At 41.9% G+C, this 15,935-nt stretch overlaps 1 protein-coding gene across 2 annotated transcripts in view; it reads right to left on the minus strand.

Annotated features, from left to right (window-relative positions):
- Positions 1-15,935, minus strand: part of sema3bl (sema domain, immunoglobulin domain (Ig), short basic domain, secreted, (semaphorin) 3bl) — a 90,379-nt gene that overhangs the window by 9,076 nt on the left and 65,368 nt on the right. For both annotated transcript variants that reach the window (XM_080444134.1, XM_080444133.1), the window contains exons 11-14: positions 1,995-2,226; positions 1,547-1,638; positions 642-683; positions 88-313 (exon numbers count right to left, since the gene is read on the minus strand). In XM_080444134.1, coding sequence (XP_080300260.1) covers positions 88-313; positions 642-683; positions 1,547-1,638; positions 1,995-2,226 — 592 coding nt within the window. The remainder of the gene's footprint in view (positions 1-87; positions 314-641; positions 684-1,546; positions 1,639-1,994; positions 2,227-15,935) is intronic.

Consider the following 15,935-nt stretch of genomic DNA (forward strand, 5'->3'; position numbering starts at 1 on the left):
AAAAAACTTTGCTTTGAGTAAAGCAAGAGTAAGCGCACAAAAACACAGAGCTTCCCCCCTCCATCCATCCATCCCTCTTCCACTCACCACTCAGGTTCTGGTCCACACACTGCAGCACAGGGTTGCCATGTCTGATGTCCTGTCTGCGGTAGCGGCGTTTGCTGTTGGACAGGTAGCGTGTGCATGAGGAACCGTCCCAGGCACAGTATGGATCTCTGGCTAGGCAGCACTCAGCGCAGGCTTTACCGTAGGTTTCACAACGATGGAGTCTCACCTGGGCCACACCCACTGGTGAACCCACAAACACAGCTTGCTGGAAGAGAGCAGGAGGGTGAGGACAGGGAGTTAGGAAGGTACATAACATGTGGTATTCATCACTTATATAGATGTTCTCATGGCTAACATTTATGCATTTGGTAAATAGTAGGACTATTGTATATTTTCATTTAAATATTTTATCTTTTAGAGATAAATTAGCTGTAGGAGTAATTGTGGTAATTAATTACAGTTATTCATATTCTTTCTTATTTAGTGTTGTGAATTTAATGATATGTTTCAATAACTTGTGCCAGTATTGTAAGATAAAACTAATTGTAGGAAATGCAAAAATGTAAAAAATGAATTAAGTCACGCTGACTCACCCTTTTAACTGAGATGTCCATGGATGTGATGGGGGTGGGCACCTGCATTAGAGAAAACAACATTATTCAGCCTGTGTGAAAAGAACCCCATCTTCACAGAAGAAAAGTCATCAAAGCGAAAGGTGATGAGGTGGAAACGTGCCTGGACGCATAATGAGTTGAAACATAAAGGAAACTAGCATAAAAGTGAAGAACTGATTAAAAAGTGTCTAATATGTCTGGGGTTTAACTCAAGCGCACTGACTGCAGTGGAACTTTATCAGATGAATAAAATGAAGAGAATAAGAAGGGGAAGAAGGGAGATTCTTTTAGTTGTTTGTATTTTTTTGGGGGGGGAGGTGTAGAAAACATGTCTGCTCTCATACACAATGGGAGTTGCCAGCTGTCACTTTTCACCTGAGAGTAAAGAGCGGTCCATACTCCTTCCGACATCCAGAATCTTCTTCGTTAAGGGAGGCGATATGACTCCAAATTGACGTAATTCCGAGCTTTGGAAGGGCGGTCCACATACTTTTCCTCTGAACCCATGCACCTCCAGATCTCCTGACTCTCACAAAACCTTTAGAAACCAAGAGAGTTTCCGACGTCGGAAGGAATAAGGACCTCGCTAAAGGAGTTTCACTGGAAGGGCATAATGCGTGCAGAGGTTCTGCTTGCTGCTGGGTGAGGCACCCCAACCAACCTATAGGAGTCACACGTGAAGTGACAGAGAACACCCTCCCCTGCCGGCTTCACACCCGTGAACACGGCCAATTATGTTTGTTGGACAACCCGGCGAAGCCGGAGGCACCGCAGAGGAATCGAACCCCAGTCTCTAGAGTGCAGGGCAGGGACTTTACCTCTGCACCACCTGGATGCCCCGAAGAAGGGAGGTTTAAGAGAGATATAAGATATATATAATCTACCTTGAAGACCTGTAGTTCTTCTAGAGTCACTTCCTCAGTCTCCAGACTGTTGCCACTGCGTATAGCGATGGCCTTCAGCACTGTCCCAACATCTGAGACAGGAAAGAAAATAGAATAGAAACCTATTATCTTTACTTTTATTTTAGATCAGGTATGATCATTATTATTATCTTGTTATTTTGTCATTTTTGTATGGTATAACAGTCTGCAGAGCATGCCACACCAACATTTTGCTCCTTGTACCTCAATGAGTGACAAATAAACCCTCTTGAATCTTCTATCTACCCCGTACACACACACACACTGGCCCTTGAACCCCAACACACAGAGCTCCACACACACACACACACACACACACACACACACACACACACACACACACACACACACACACACACACACACACACACACACACACACACACACACACACACACACACACACACACCTGTGCCGATGAACATGATATCATACTGTCCGTCCTCTGCCTCCACTCGGTCCACTACAATCTGTGTGAGACGGTACGGGACGTTGGCCTTCACCAGCAGTGGCTGACGCAGCGCTGGGAACACTGGTCGCCACATCAACGGGTGGCTCCGTGCGAACTGGAGAACGGCGTCAGGGAAGTCCTTGGTACTGCCAAACTCACTGCCAGGCTGGTTGGTGATCTTACTGGGACACTGGAGGGAGAGAGACAGACATAGGGAATGAGTAAGAGATAGACAGAGGCAGAGAGGAACCATTGAAAGACATGATCTAATAATGTATAGGAAAAGCTTTCAAATATATACATTCTATGGTGATATCTGGGGTACTACTAAGTTGTCGATTGAGGCACAGTAGAGAGAGGAGGACAGAATGGAAAGGGTAGAGTGATGGAGGGATGATATAGACGAGAAAAATTGAAATACGCCAACTGAACTGTTTAGTAGTAGTGCCAAACAAAAGTGGGAGAGAAGGAAATGGGGGATAAAAGTTTTGGTTGACAGTTTAACCTTATTAGTAATTCTAGCATACCACTGAAGAACACTGAGGAAGAGGATGGGAATCACAAGAGTAAGGAAGATGGTAGAGAGAGAGAGAGAGAGAGAGAGAGAGAGAGAGAGAGAGAGAGAGAGAGAGAGAGAGAGAGAGAGATGAGGTGGGGGCAGGAATAAAAGGATTGCAGTACAGCAGTTCGGAAGTGCACTCGTACCACTGTGTCTGTACGGACTCCAAACGAAACCGCAAACTGTAAGACTGACTCCCATGAAAGCAGAAGTTGCAGTCATGAAGCCTGACAACCTCATGCATTGAGACATAGTAAAGAGTTATAACTGAAATGACACAGATTATTTTTGAACGTTCAGCTCCTTGAGGGATAACTCAATCATTTGCAGTTAGCAGTTTCTGCTATTGGCATTGAGTGCCCTAGATAAATGTCCCTACTCCATAGCGTAGACCGCCATATGGTAAAGATATTATTATTCCAGGCTATCACAACAGGAACTGAGCCGCAATATAGCACTACCAATGTTGTTCTGGATTCTATTTCAATGGAGTGATATGAAACCAGCAGGGATGTTAGCGTGAAAAATGTACTGAGTATTTAATATATAATGTGTTACTCCAAGTAAAATGTTCCCCTAAATTATATCAATTATCATTGTGTGTGTGCGTGTGTGTGTGTGTGTGTGTGTGCATGCAAGGAGTGGGATTTGGAATGGAATTTGAGTTTTCCTCTCCATATCATTGACCATTAACTACAGTATGTGTGAGTTGATATAGGGAAAAATGACAGATAAATTACTTACCGGTATGTTGTTTTTGCATATGAAAAGAAAAAACCTGAACTAAATTACGTACATTACCTTTTTTCTGTGAGCATATGTGTGTCTCTGTGTCTGTGTGCACATGCGCATGTGAGTGTGCACATACGTGCATGTGTAAAAGGTGTGGGGTTTGGAACTGGAAGGAATTGAAGCTGTGGTCTCTGACTCGTTTGCCAGAAACTGTCAGTCTCCATTGGGAGAGAACTGCTTTCCAAGTTACTCAGATTGTCATTTGTGTGTGTGTGTGTGTGTGTGTGTGTGTGTGTGTGTGTGTGTGTGTGTGTGTGTGTGTGTGTGTGTGTGTGTGTAATTTTTTTTAAAACTGAATGACATAAATGATCTGTGGTTTGAGAAGGTTGTGAAATGTTAAATTGAAATTCACTAGTAACTACAGTATGCGTTGTTACAGTTTTTCACAATTGTTAACACACAAAAAGCAAAAATTCGGCACAATTTTCACAACCTTAACTTCATGTACTAATCGCTCGACCCAATTTGGCACTACTTCACACTCCCTTATCTGCATTAGACTCTGACTTTCCTTCTTTACACTCATCACTATCATTACATTATCACCTTGTTGTCCAAACACTACACACAATGTTCAGTACATTATCACCTTGTCGTCCAAACACTACACACAATGTTCAGTTGTTGCACACTCTTCTCACGCAAAATCTCAAAGCAACAATTTACAACACACCTTGTTGTCCAAACACTACACACAATGTTCAGTTGCTGCACACACTTCTCACGCAAAATCTCAAAGCATCAATCTATAACACCTAAATAGTCAAATCTCTAAACATTCAGGTCTGGTGAGCAATTTGCACCACCGGGCTGCTCCAGTGCGTGAGTGGTTCCAGGACCACCCACATTTTTCCGTTCTGTACCTTCGACCTTATTCTCCTTTCCTGAATCCCATTGAGGAGTTATTTTGAGCTTGGAGGTGGAAGGTAAATGAACGGAACCCACAGAGCCGGGTCCCACTGCTCCAGGCCATGGAGGAGGCTTGTGGCGACGTCACTGTTAGGGTGTGAATCTTCTGCTATCTCACGATTCGATTCGATTCCGATTCTTGGGGTCACGATTCTGATTCTTTTCCGATTTTTTCAAAACAAACGATTCTCGATTAGTAAAATATGTTTTTTTCCAATTCAAAATCGAAAAATGTCAATTTACAAAAATCGTAAAAATCGATTGCAGCCCTAGTCACTGTTGAGGTCTGTCAGGGCTTCATGCGCCACTCGAGGCGTTTCTTCCAACGCTGCTTGGACAGGGAGAACATTGCCTATGATGTGGATGAGGCCCTCTGGCCAGACATGAACCGGAGGCATGATGCCTAAATCATGTAGAGAAATAAAACATTTTTGGCTGCATATTTGTTTTGTTTTATGTTTGAAAAAAGTAGGCCTACACTGAGTCATTTTACAAAAGGAGAAATGGCTCATTCTCCAGAGTCATTGTCATGGTGTGTTCCATTTCTATGATTGTGTTTTCAATTTTGCCCTGCAGTGTGCTGTAAATGTTTGTTAGTGTGCAGCACATGCTTATTGTGTGTACTGTAATGAATGGTATGTGTGTGTCATTTGAAAATATGGCTGTGTGTACCAAATGAAAACACGAGTTCCATTTTGTGAACAGTTAAAAGATTTGATGGCAAAGAGTCATCTTGCAAAGGCAGCGTGGGGTTTAGCATTTTGTGTGTACTGTAATGAATGGTATGTGTGTGTCATTTGAAAATATGGCTGTGTGTACCAAATGAAAACACGAGTTCCATTTTGTGAACAGTTAAAAGATTTGATGGCAAAGAGTCATCTTGCAAAGGCAGTGTGGGGTTTAGCATTTTGTGTGTGAGGTTTTCAGTTTTGTGTGTGCAGTTTTGAGAAAGCCGTTATTGTTTGGAGAAACGTGTGTTAACAATTGTGAAAAACTGTAATAGAGGAAAAGTTCCTGGTAAATTAGTGGAATTAGCATTTTTATCATACCAGACGCTCAACAGTAATGGTAAAATGTGAAAGCTGTGGGATTTGGAAGGGAATTCAAGCTCCACTTTTAATCGTCTATCTTACCGATCACGAGCCGTCTGATTCAATCCACTGAACAAAAAGTGTCATTTTGAGAAAATCAGACGAACCAGTCTACTAAATTTAATATCAAGTGAAATGAAGCTCTGCCTTCCAAAATCGTTTGGCAGTTACTGTGGGAAAGGGAAAAATATTTTTTTGCATAAAATAAACAAAGCTAAACAAAATCAAGAAAGGGCAAAATCAAGCTCTATTTTCCATCTCTGTTGTCCAGTATAGCGGAGCAGATAAGTGCTACGATCTTTCAATTTATGATACAAGCGTGAAAATTGGCATGAGCAGTCTCCATGGGTCACTTGACAAGAAAATTGTCCGAGGCAGTTGTAATTTCAAGATGGCGGCCATTTTTCAAGATGGCCGACACCTTAGTGTGCAGTTAAGTGATATGATGGTTTATTTGGTGATACAAGCATGAAAATTGGCATGAGCAGTCTCTGTGGGTCACTTGACAATAGGCCACCCACAGCTACTTGAAATTTCAAGATGGCGGCCATTTTTCAAGATGGCCAACACTTTAGTGGAGCAATTAAGTTATATAATGGTTTATTTGGTGATACAAGCATGAAAATTGGCATGAGCAGTCTCTGTGGGTCACTTGACAATAGGCCACCCACAGCTACTTGAAATTTCAAGATGGCGGCCATTTTTAAAGATGGCCAACACTTTAGTGGAGCAATTAAGTTATATAATGGTTTATTTGGTGATACAAGCATTACAATTGGCATGAGCAGTCTCTAAGGGTTGCTTGTCCCATACTTTGCCAACAACAATGTGAATTATGCTCGTTGGCTTCCAATACACCTTCGAGACATGATGTGCATTGAGGAGCAACATCCAGAAGTTGCTGCAGAGTTCCACAAGGGGAACTTTGTAGTACATAAGTCAGACAGGGCTTTCTCTGCGGTGGCAATTGATCAGGCTCATGAATGGCTCAATGCTGTGATCAAAGGTGATGGGGGAGCAGTCGGGCTGACAGAGAACCCATCAGCACTGCGAAGATGGATGTTAGCAGGTCCAGAGGTGAGCCGTCTAGTTAAGAACTATGAAGCTGCGTCAGGAGCTAAAGATGTGAAGAAAGGTAATCATCACCATGAACAAACAGAGGCTGCTCAAAAAGCATTTTTGGAGAAAGTGAAACGACTCACATCAGTCATGAGGGAAATGGGTAACCCTTTCATGGAAGAATCAGATGATCTGCTTGTGTTGGACACAAAGGACATTGTTGATGCCAGTTCAGCTGAGCTGATAGCCGTGCATCACCAACAAGGCAGAGAACAGTTCAAGTCTTTCATGACAGATTTACAGAGCCTCGACAGTCCATGCTCTTTCTACAAGCCTATCAAGAAGAATATGGTAACTTTCTTCAAGCACAAGCCAGTTGTCAGTGGAACAAACTCCAAGATGAAGGAACTTAAGGATGACTACCAACTTTTCTCCCGACTATTCATCTCTTGCCAGAACAGGCAGTGTGACTTACAAGAGTTCTTCAATCATGAGAACCAATCAGCTCCCGCCGCTCTCAGTGATGGAGGGAAACTCCGCACGTGTACCAAATCACACCTGGCTGAGATACTACAAGCGAAAGTGACATTGCCTGAAAAAAAGCCAGAATCAGATGTTCTTATAGTGGATGGATCAGCTATGGTGAATACACTGCCACCACGTTCAAGCAAGACGTTTGATGAATATGCAATAAGTGACATACTTCCAAGAATAGAGACATACAGCCATACATACAGGCGGACGGACATCGTGTTCGATGTTTACTGGAAGTCCAGTCTGAAGTCTGAGGCAAGGTCAAAACGGGGAAAAGCAATCAGGAGGAGAGTAACAGGCACAGGCAAAACTCCGTCAAACTGGCAAAGCTTCCTACGGGATGAAAACAACAAGCAGGAATTGTTCCATTTCCTTGCTGATAAAGTTACGGAAATGAAAACAGCCAATATAGTCATTGTGACGAAGGGGGAAGATGCTGTTAGCAACCAAGCTGCTAACCTGGATGCAGTAGCCCTGTGTAGTCATGAAGAGGCAGACACGCGTATTTTCCTTCATGCCCAACATGCAGTGAAACAAGGACACAAATCCCTGATGATCGATGCCAATGACACAGACATTGTAATCATAGCCACTTCTGTTATGCCCTCTTTGATGCAACTTGGCCTTGAAAAAATGTGGGTGACTTTTGGCAAAGGAGAGAAGACAAGATGGATCCCAATACATGAGGTAGTTTCAGCCATAGGACCAGAGAGAACACGTGGTATCCTCTTCTTCCATGCCTTCAGTGGTTGTGACATTGTGTCATCCTTCCATGGCAAATCAAAGAAGTCTGCCTGGAACACATGGGACGTGTGTGATGAGGTGTCAAACACATTTGCAACACTCAGCGAATGTCCCTCTGCAGTGGAGGATAGTGACCTGCAAGCTTTGGAGAGATTTGTTGTGCTCATGTATGACAGGTCCAGCGATGTCACAACTGTGAACGAGGCCAGGCTTGATCTCTTTGCCAGAAAGCAAAGACATTATGACTTGATCCCACCAACTCAAGCAGCACTCAAAGAGCATGCCAAACGTGCTTCTTATGAGGCTGGATACGTGTGGGGACAGGCATTGAAGCGACATCCACAAATGCCGAGCCCATCTGACTGGGGATGGGTGGAACAGGACGAGAAGTGGAAAGTCTTCTGGACTCCACTTCCACCTATTGCGGAGAGTTGTTGGGAGTTGACCAAATGTGGGTGCACCAAGGCATGTACTGGAAGGTGTAAGTGCTTCAAATATGGACTCAGTTGCACATGCCTATGTAGTTGCCCCTGCTAGAACCTATTTGCATGTTTATTTTGCCAGAGTTTTTCCCCGTTGTCCTCTTTGTTTTCAAGTGTAGGCCTATGGCTCGGCTTCCCCTCGCCACATCGGTGCGTCATGTTTTACTTTGTCACCAGTCTATTAGTGTGTAATTTTCAGTTGTTACTTTGTAACATTGCTTCCACTGCCTTCCACTGCCATACGTAACAGTGAAGCACATTTTCAGTTTAGTTCCTTACTATAGTTTGTCATGGTTCCGTGGCTACTGCCATTCAGTATTAGCCATTGCTCAATTATAATTTTGGAGCACTGTCCGTTCAGCACCACAACTGTGCTAATCAGCACCTCAACTGTGCTAATTTATTAGTCATATTTTTTGTTCCCCCATCTCTTAGTATTTATTTGACACAATGTAATGGCTGTTAGTTTAAAAAAAAAAAAAAATCCTCCCTTGTGACTGTTACCGTGTCGTGGTAAGGGAGCTTGAGTACCTCAGTGAACCCTGAGAGCTATGCCAGTGGGAGGCAACTCCTGACAGGTTTTACCAAACTGGACAGGTCGTGGGCGAGGAGTCAGACAAAACACAATCAAACAACCTCTCTTGACAGAGCTTTTTAAGGAACCCAATACATTTCTATGAGAAAAGGTATCATTTAAAGATCCACATGGCGGACGAAAGTCATGACCTTTTGAGACGGCTCATGGCAATTTTCATGCTTGTATCACCAACTAAATGATTTAAGCTTAACTGTGGTGGTTTTTCATCTTAAAAAATGGCCGCCATCTTGAAATTTAAAGTAGCTGTGGGTGGCTTATTGTCAAGTGACCCACAGAGACTGCTCATGCCAATTGTCATGCTTGTATCACCAAATGAACCATTATATAACTTTAATGCTCCACTAAAGTGTCGGCCATCTTGAAAAATGGCCGCCATCTTGAAATTTCAAGTAGCTGTGGGTGGCATATTGTCAAGTGACCCACAGAGACTGCTCATATCAATTTTCATGCTTGTATCACCAAATAAACCATTATATAACTTAATTGCTCCACTAAAGTGTTGGCCATCTTGAAAAATGGCCGCCATGTTGAAATGTCAAGTAGCTGTGGGTGGCCTATTGTCAAGTGACCCACAGAGACTATTCATGCCAATTTTCATGCTTGTATCACCAAATAAACCATCATATCACTTAACTGCCCACTAAGATGTCGGCCATCTTGAAAAATGGCCACCATCTTGAAATTACAACTGCCTCGGACAATTTTCTTGTCAAGTGACCCATGGAGACTGCTCATGCCAATTTTCACGCTTGTATCATAAATTGAAAGATTCTGCCAGAAAAAAGCATTTAGCCGCTCCGCTAGTAATGATGCTGGTCAGTTGAAGGGAAACTGCTTGTATAAATGCTCACATTATAATTTTGGCAAACACATTGCACATTGTCTCTGGTCGCCATATAAAACATGAATGTATTTTATTCAACTATAAGGTTATTTATATAACTTTTATCATTTAAAAAAACATGCATGCAGCATCGTGGAAAGATTTGCTGAGCGTGCACGATCTTTTACATTCATACAGCCACACGCACACGCACACGCACACACAAACACACACACACACACACACAAACTATACTGCCTCAGAGTGTGAGCTGATTTAAAGCGTTTCCAGAGTCGTCTGCAACAGGCCAGTGGTGAGTGTGAAAGCACAAGAACAGGTGAGGCAGCTTGTTCAGCTACTCATAATAATTGTTTTATTCTGTAAGGAGAAAGCTGGAATGGAACGGATCCAAACATTGCAGCCACACACACGCAACTGCTTATGTTAACATCACTTACTGACAGCCAAGTGACAATGAGTGAGAGGGAGAGGAGGGAACCAGTGCTGGCACACACTTATCCTCCTCCATCATCCTGGAATGTGTCAATGTGTATAATGTAAAATAACAGCATCCACTTCCAGTAGAACCTCTTAAAGCCTCTATACTTAAAGCCTCTATACTCAACGCATTGCAAGCTTGTACTGTATATTGGCAATTTTTCGTTCCCAGAGTTAAGTGGTTAACTCAATGTATGCATGCTTATCGTTGAGTGTGTGTGTGTGTGTGTGTGTGTGTGTGTGTGTGTGTGTGTGTGTGTGTGTGTGTGTGTGTGTGTGTGTGTGTGTGTGTGTGTGTGTGTGTGTGTGTGTGTGTGTGTGTGTGTGCATGCATTATCTGCGTCCATTATACCTGTATGTTTGTCTGTATGTGAGTGCGTGTGCATGCACTATCTGAAAACGTGTGTTTGCACACATATGTGCATGAAATACAGTATGCCGGCTCTGAGCAGCAGTTGCAACTCACATAGGAAATTGAGCCATTACAACAGGCAGGCCCCAGAGATGAGGGAGGGGTGTTGGACACAGGAACGACAGCCAAACACCGCAGGATTAGTCTGCTGGCTTCCAAATCAACCTGACCGCCTCTGCTTTAACTCAACCACACTTGGCAGAGGGAAAAAAAGGCGTCTTAAAAAGCGGCAGAGGTTTCCTGGCTCATAATCAAATATGAAACAACTGATTTTCATACCAGCGTTTGGAGTTAAACTTTAAGAGCACTTAATAAAATGATTGTTGTAATGAAAATAATAATTGTATTATAATAATGATTGTTGAAGTTTAAATGAGCTGCTACATGGAGAAGTTTGTTCTTGTTGTTGAAAATGTGCGGGTTCCCTCGAGTATCACATAATTGTATGGAAACTGTCTGTGTGTGTTATTTCCTCTATCTGGAGATTCAAAGTCCATATGACACACACACACACACACACACACACACACACACACACACACACACACACACACACACACACACACACACACACACACACACACACACACACACACACACACACACACACACACACACACACACACACACACACACACACACACACACACACACACACACACACACAGCAAACTGTTAGAAAAGGCCTGTTTAAAGAACTGTGGTCTCCCTGAGGTTAGAGAAAATGGGCTTATGACCAGAGGGCTGTTGGCCTGAATCCACAGACCAGGTAGGAAAATCTGAGAAAAAGTCAAGAAGAAATGTGACCTGCTCTTCCGAAACCATGTTGCTGCTGAACCATATTTTGACGTACACCATGATTTTCATGTCAAAAAACTTGACATGAAATAACCACCTGGATAAGTATCCAGCCAACATATCCACTAACAAAGGAACGTGCCATAGGAGGCTTAAGGCAAGGGAGTGAAAGAAATAAGATAAATTCCCATGGAACAAGTCAGTCCAAGTTAAACAAATTAAATATAAATAAACTAACTAACTAACTAAATCATTGGTTCCCAAACTTTTTAACTCGAGACCCAAAAGAGACATTTTATGTCTCTCCGGGACCCAAAGTAGTGACAATAGCTCCCAATGCATTGTGATGTGACACGTTGTGAGCTTGTAGATCTGCTATTTTCACTACTTCTTAATAGTATTTTTTTACATTTATGGAATTCTGTTGAAAAATGTTTGACATTTCTTTTAGATTTCTGAAAATGTTGATGTTTTAAAACTTTTTTAAAATGTTTTGAAATAATAATAATAATAGAAAAACGTAGTAAAAGGAAAAAGCTATTTACTCGTGACCCATAAATATGGGTCCGTGACCCAAACAAGGGTCCCGACCCAGTGTTTGGGAAACACTGAACTAGCCTAAATAAATAACGAAATAAATAACTAAATGAATATAATACTCTACAACCCAAGGCATAAATAAATACAATAAGCAGAGAATCCCAGTCAAGACGAGGTACATAAAGACCATAGTAAGAGGAGCTCTGACACAATTAGGTTAGTAACAATATAAATGGATAAAAGGACCTAAAGGTATCAAGTTTAATTATTATGTGTGAGAAAGACAGAAACTAAATACTTGAAGAAAAAAAAATTGAATACTGAGAAATCTATAGCTAGATAGATAGATACTGTACGATACATAGATAGATAGATAGATAGATAGATAGATAGATAGATAGATAGATAGATAGATAGATAGATAGATAGATAGATAGATAGATAGATAGATAGATAGATAGATAGATAGATGATAACCAGAGTAATATTGGTGTGGGAAGATGATCTCTCATCAAATCAGGTCAGAAACAATACATGTGGGGGATCATAAGGTATCAAGTTTAAATCCTTTATGATGAAAAATACAAAAACAAAAAAAAGCTCAATTCTCAAAAACAATCCAATCTCAATGGGATCGTTCAGTAAGGTAGACCTTCAAACCAGCTAAACAATATAACGGCACAAGAAAAACATTCAGGGTAGATTATCACTGAATCCCCTATCTCATTCTCTCTCATTCTCTCTCTCTCCCTCTCTCTCTCTCCCATCTATCTTCCCAGCCCATCAGCCCACTATCCTCAAATAAACTGTACAGGATTGCTTATAGTTGGATTATACACTATACAGGTTTGTTGGACGTGTGCCTATTTGTATGGATGTTTTTTTTATCTTTTATCTATCTTCCGCCATTTTACCTTCTACCCTATTATGTTGTTATCTACTGTTGGGAAAGCTTGAAGTACAATAATTCCACTGCCTGTAATAATGCTACCAGTTGTACCATAGGTATGTATGTATGTATGTATGTATGTATGTATGTATGTATGTATGTATGTATGTATGTATGTATGTTAGGGCACTCACGAATAGTGATTTTTAGCATTCGAATTATTCAACCTATAAGTATTCGAATATCCGATTAATCGATTTGATTATAAAAAATTAAATAATACAAAAATAAAAAAACTTAAAACTTAAAAAAAAATTCAATGGCATTGATGACTTGACTCAAGGAATGCGAGTTGACGTCACACCAGAGCTCACAGCTGCGTGTCTGCTGTAGAAAAGCCACTAAAAAAAAGAATAGAATAATCGAATAGTGGTTTGATAGTCGAATAGTCGGTTTGATATTCGGTGAATGCCCTAATGTATGTATGTATGTATGTATGTATGTATGTATGTATGTATGTATGTATGTATGTATGTATGTATGTATGTATGAATTTATGTATGTATGTATGTATGTATGTATGTATGTATGTATGTATGTATGTATGTATGTATGTATGCATGTATGTACTGTATGTATGTATGTATGTATGTATGTATGTGACGATAAACACCTCCTTCTCCTCTCTCTCTCCCTCTCTGTTAGGGCTGGTCCATCATCTGTGATTTTGGATATTGTAATATTTATCTTCAAAAATAGCTAAAATAGACTATACAATAGTAATAGTCTACAAGCTCACAACACGTTGCATTGCGACACATTGTGAGCTTGTAGAGGCTTATTGTTGGTATCAGCTGAGAACAGTGCTACTCATGAGCTGAGTTGGTGGTGCCCGGGATAGAACCCATGACCTTGTGGTCCAAAGGCGAGAGCTCTACTGACGGAGCTACCCGGACACATATTATCATCACAATATTGAGATATTTGATAAAAAATATTTTGATATTGGATTTTGTCCATATCGCCCTGCCCTACTCTCTCTCTCTCTCTCTCTCTCTCTCTCTCTCTCTCTCTCTCTCTCTCTCTCTCTCTAATGAAAGGAAAAGCTCATCCAAGCGTGGGAGGGAGGATTTGTTTTTCTTTCGGTTCCTGTATTACTTCTGATTCAAATAGAAAAAAAATCATGCACAACACCCCAAAGCCGGGACAAATATCCAGTTAGGATAAAAGCTGAATCCCTCTCAAATGAACTCTAAAGACCCTCAGAGGAAGGCAGAGATGAGCCTGTCAAAACATGGCAGCATACAACAAAGAGACCCTGTTGAGTCCTGACACAATTAGGTGAATCTGAAAACAGGTGAGGGTTACTTAAGTATTACAGCATGGCTTCTTCATGATGAAAAAGAGACACAAAAAAACACTTTTAAAGCCAATCTAAATAGTTTCCTGAGTGCTGATAAGGAGAGTAAAAACAGGAAATCAAAACAGGATCACTCGAGTGAGCAGAGATAAAGATCCAGGTAGGGGATCTCTTCCAAAGGAGCTTTGATGAAAAGGGTTGAAAAGGAGATAATGGGGGCCTTAGTCTCAGTAGACAAAAGACCAGAAAAGCTTGGGGTTTTGTAGGTAAAAGGGAGACATTTGGGTTCACCAAGTACAGTGTCTCCTGCCCGCCATTTCTCTCTATTACCATCTCTCCTCGCCCACCATTTCCACCTCTCCTTCTCTCATTGCTTCCTTGTCACCCCATTCCTTCTTTTCTTGCTCTCCTATTAGGCTAACTCTCTTTCTCACTTCTCCTTTACTTCTCCTACCCTCTCCTCTCTCCATCTCTCTATCCCCTTCATACTGTGTACACTCTGTCCATCTTTCATGTCTGTCTGTCTGTCTGAGTGTCTGAGTGTCTGAGTGTCTGTCTGTCTGTCTGTCTGTCTGTCTGTCTGTCTGTCTGTCTGTCTGTCTGTCTGTCTGTCTGTCTGTCTGTCTGTCTGTCTGTTGCTATCTCTCTGTCTGTTTATCTGTCTCACAGATGTACAACTAACTACTCTCTGCTCACTTTATTGACTCTATGTCTCCCGTCTTCCTATAGGCTCTCATTTAGCCTGGTAATCAAGAGGAATACATGCTGGATGTGTGTGTGTGTGTGTGTGTGTGTGTGTGTGTGTGTGTGTGTGTGTGTGTGTGTGTGTGTGTGCGCGTGTGTGCGCGTGTGCGCGTGTGTGCGTGTGCGTGCGTGTGTGTAACAGAGCATGGCAGAGGTCTGTTGAGAGAAGAGATATAAAACAGGTAACGGTCTGTACTGTATACAGTAACCACAGCTGGACCAACACAGTTTATTTTACTGATATGGACACTCTATACACCTTCCTCCTCTGTGTGTGTGTGCGTGCATGCGGTGTGTACGTACAGTATGTGCATGAATGTGTGTGTGTGTGTTGTGTGTGTGTGGTGTGTGTGTGTGGTGTGTGTGTGTGTGTGTGTGTGTGTGTGTGTGTGTGTGTGTGTGTGTGTGTGTGTGTGTGTGTGTGTGTGTGTGTGTGTGTGTGTGTGTGTGTGTGTGTGTGTGTGTGTGTGTACCAGTAGTCAGTAGTCTCAGTGGTTCAGTAGTGGGGGTCGTGGTGTATTTGGTTTGGCAGGGCAACGCATCGAGCACCCTGGACATTTCCCTGTTTTTTCCTCTCTCTCTCTCTCTCTATCGTCATATAAATGTCTAAAGCGTAATTGGAAAAATGTACTGATGCAGTCACTGTACAAGTTCCATTTTTACCGCATCCTGCTGAAATACTGCCACACATTCTTTCCTCAAACAAAAACAAAACAATCGGATCTTGTTCTCCGTCCAGCTGTCACATAGAGTGGTCTGGTAACTAGCTGCATGTCACACGTCACATGGACGTCACATGGATCGCTCTGGTAAATCACAGATAGGTTATGACTCATTTGTGTGGTGCAACCGCTTGAATTTTTGTATTGTGCAAGTCTTGACTTTAGAAGCGATTTTATGCTATAACTAGGCTAGCACTCCCTGTGAATGAAAAGTGCAATACAAATAAAATGCATAATTATTATCAAGCCAAGTACAGTATGAACATAGTGAGAAGGTGGTGCAACTGGCCCCAGGTAACTAGCTGGTGGTCAGATGTCATGTGGAGCGGTCAAGAGACAATGTGC

This window comes from Gymnoscopelus braueri (genome assembly GCF_963280865.1).
Source record: "Gymnoscopelus braueri genome assembly, chromosome: 12".
NCBI lineage: Eukaryota > Metazoa > Chordata > Actinopteri > Myctophiformes > Myctophidae > Gymnoscopelus > Gymnoscopelus braueri.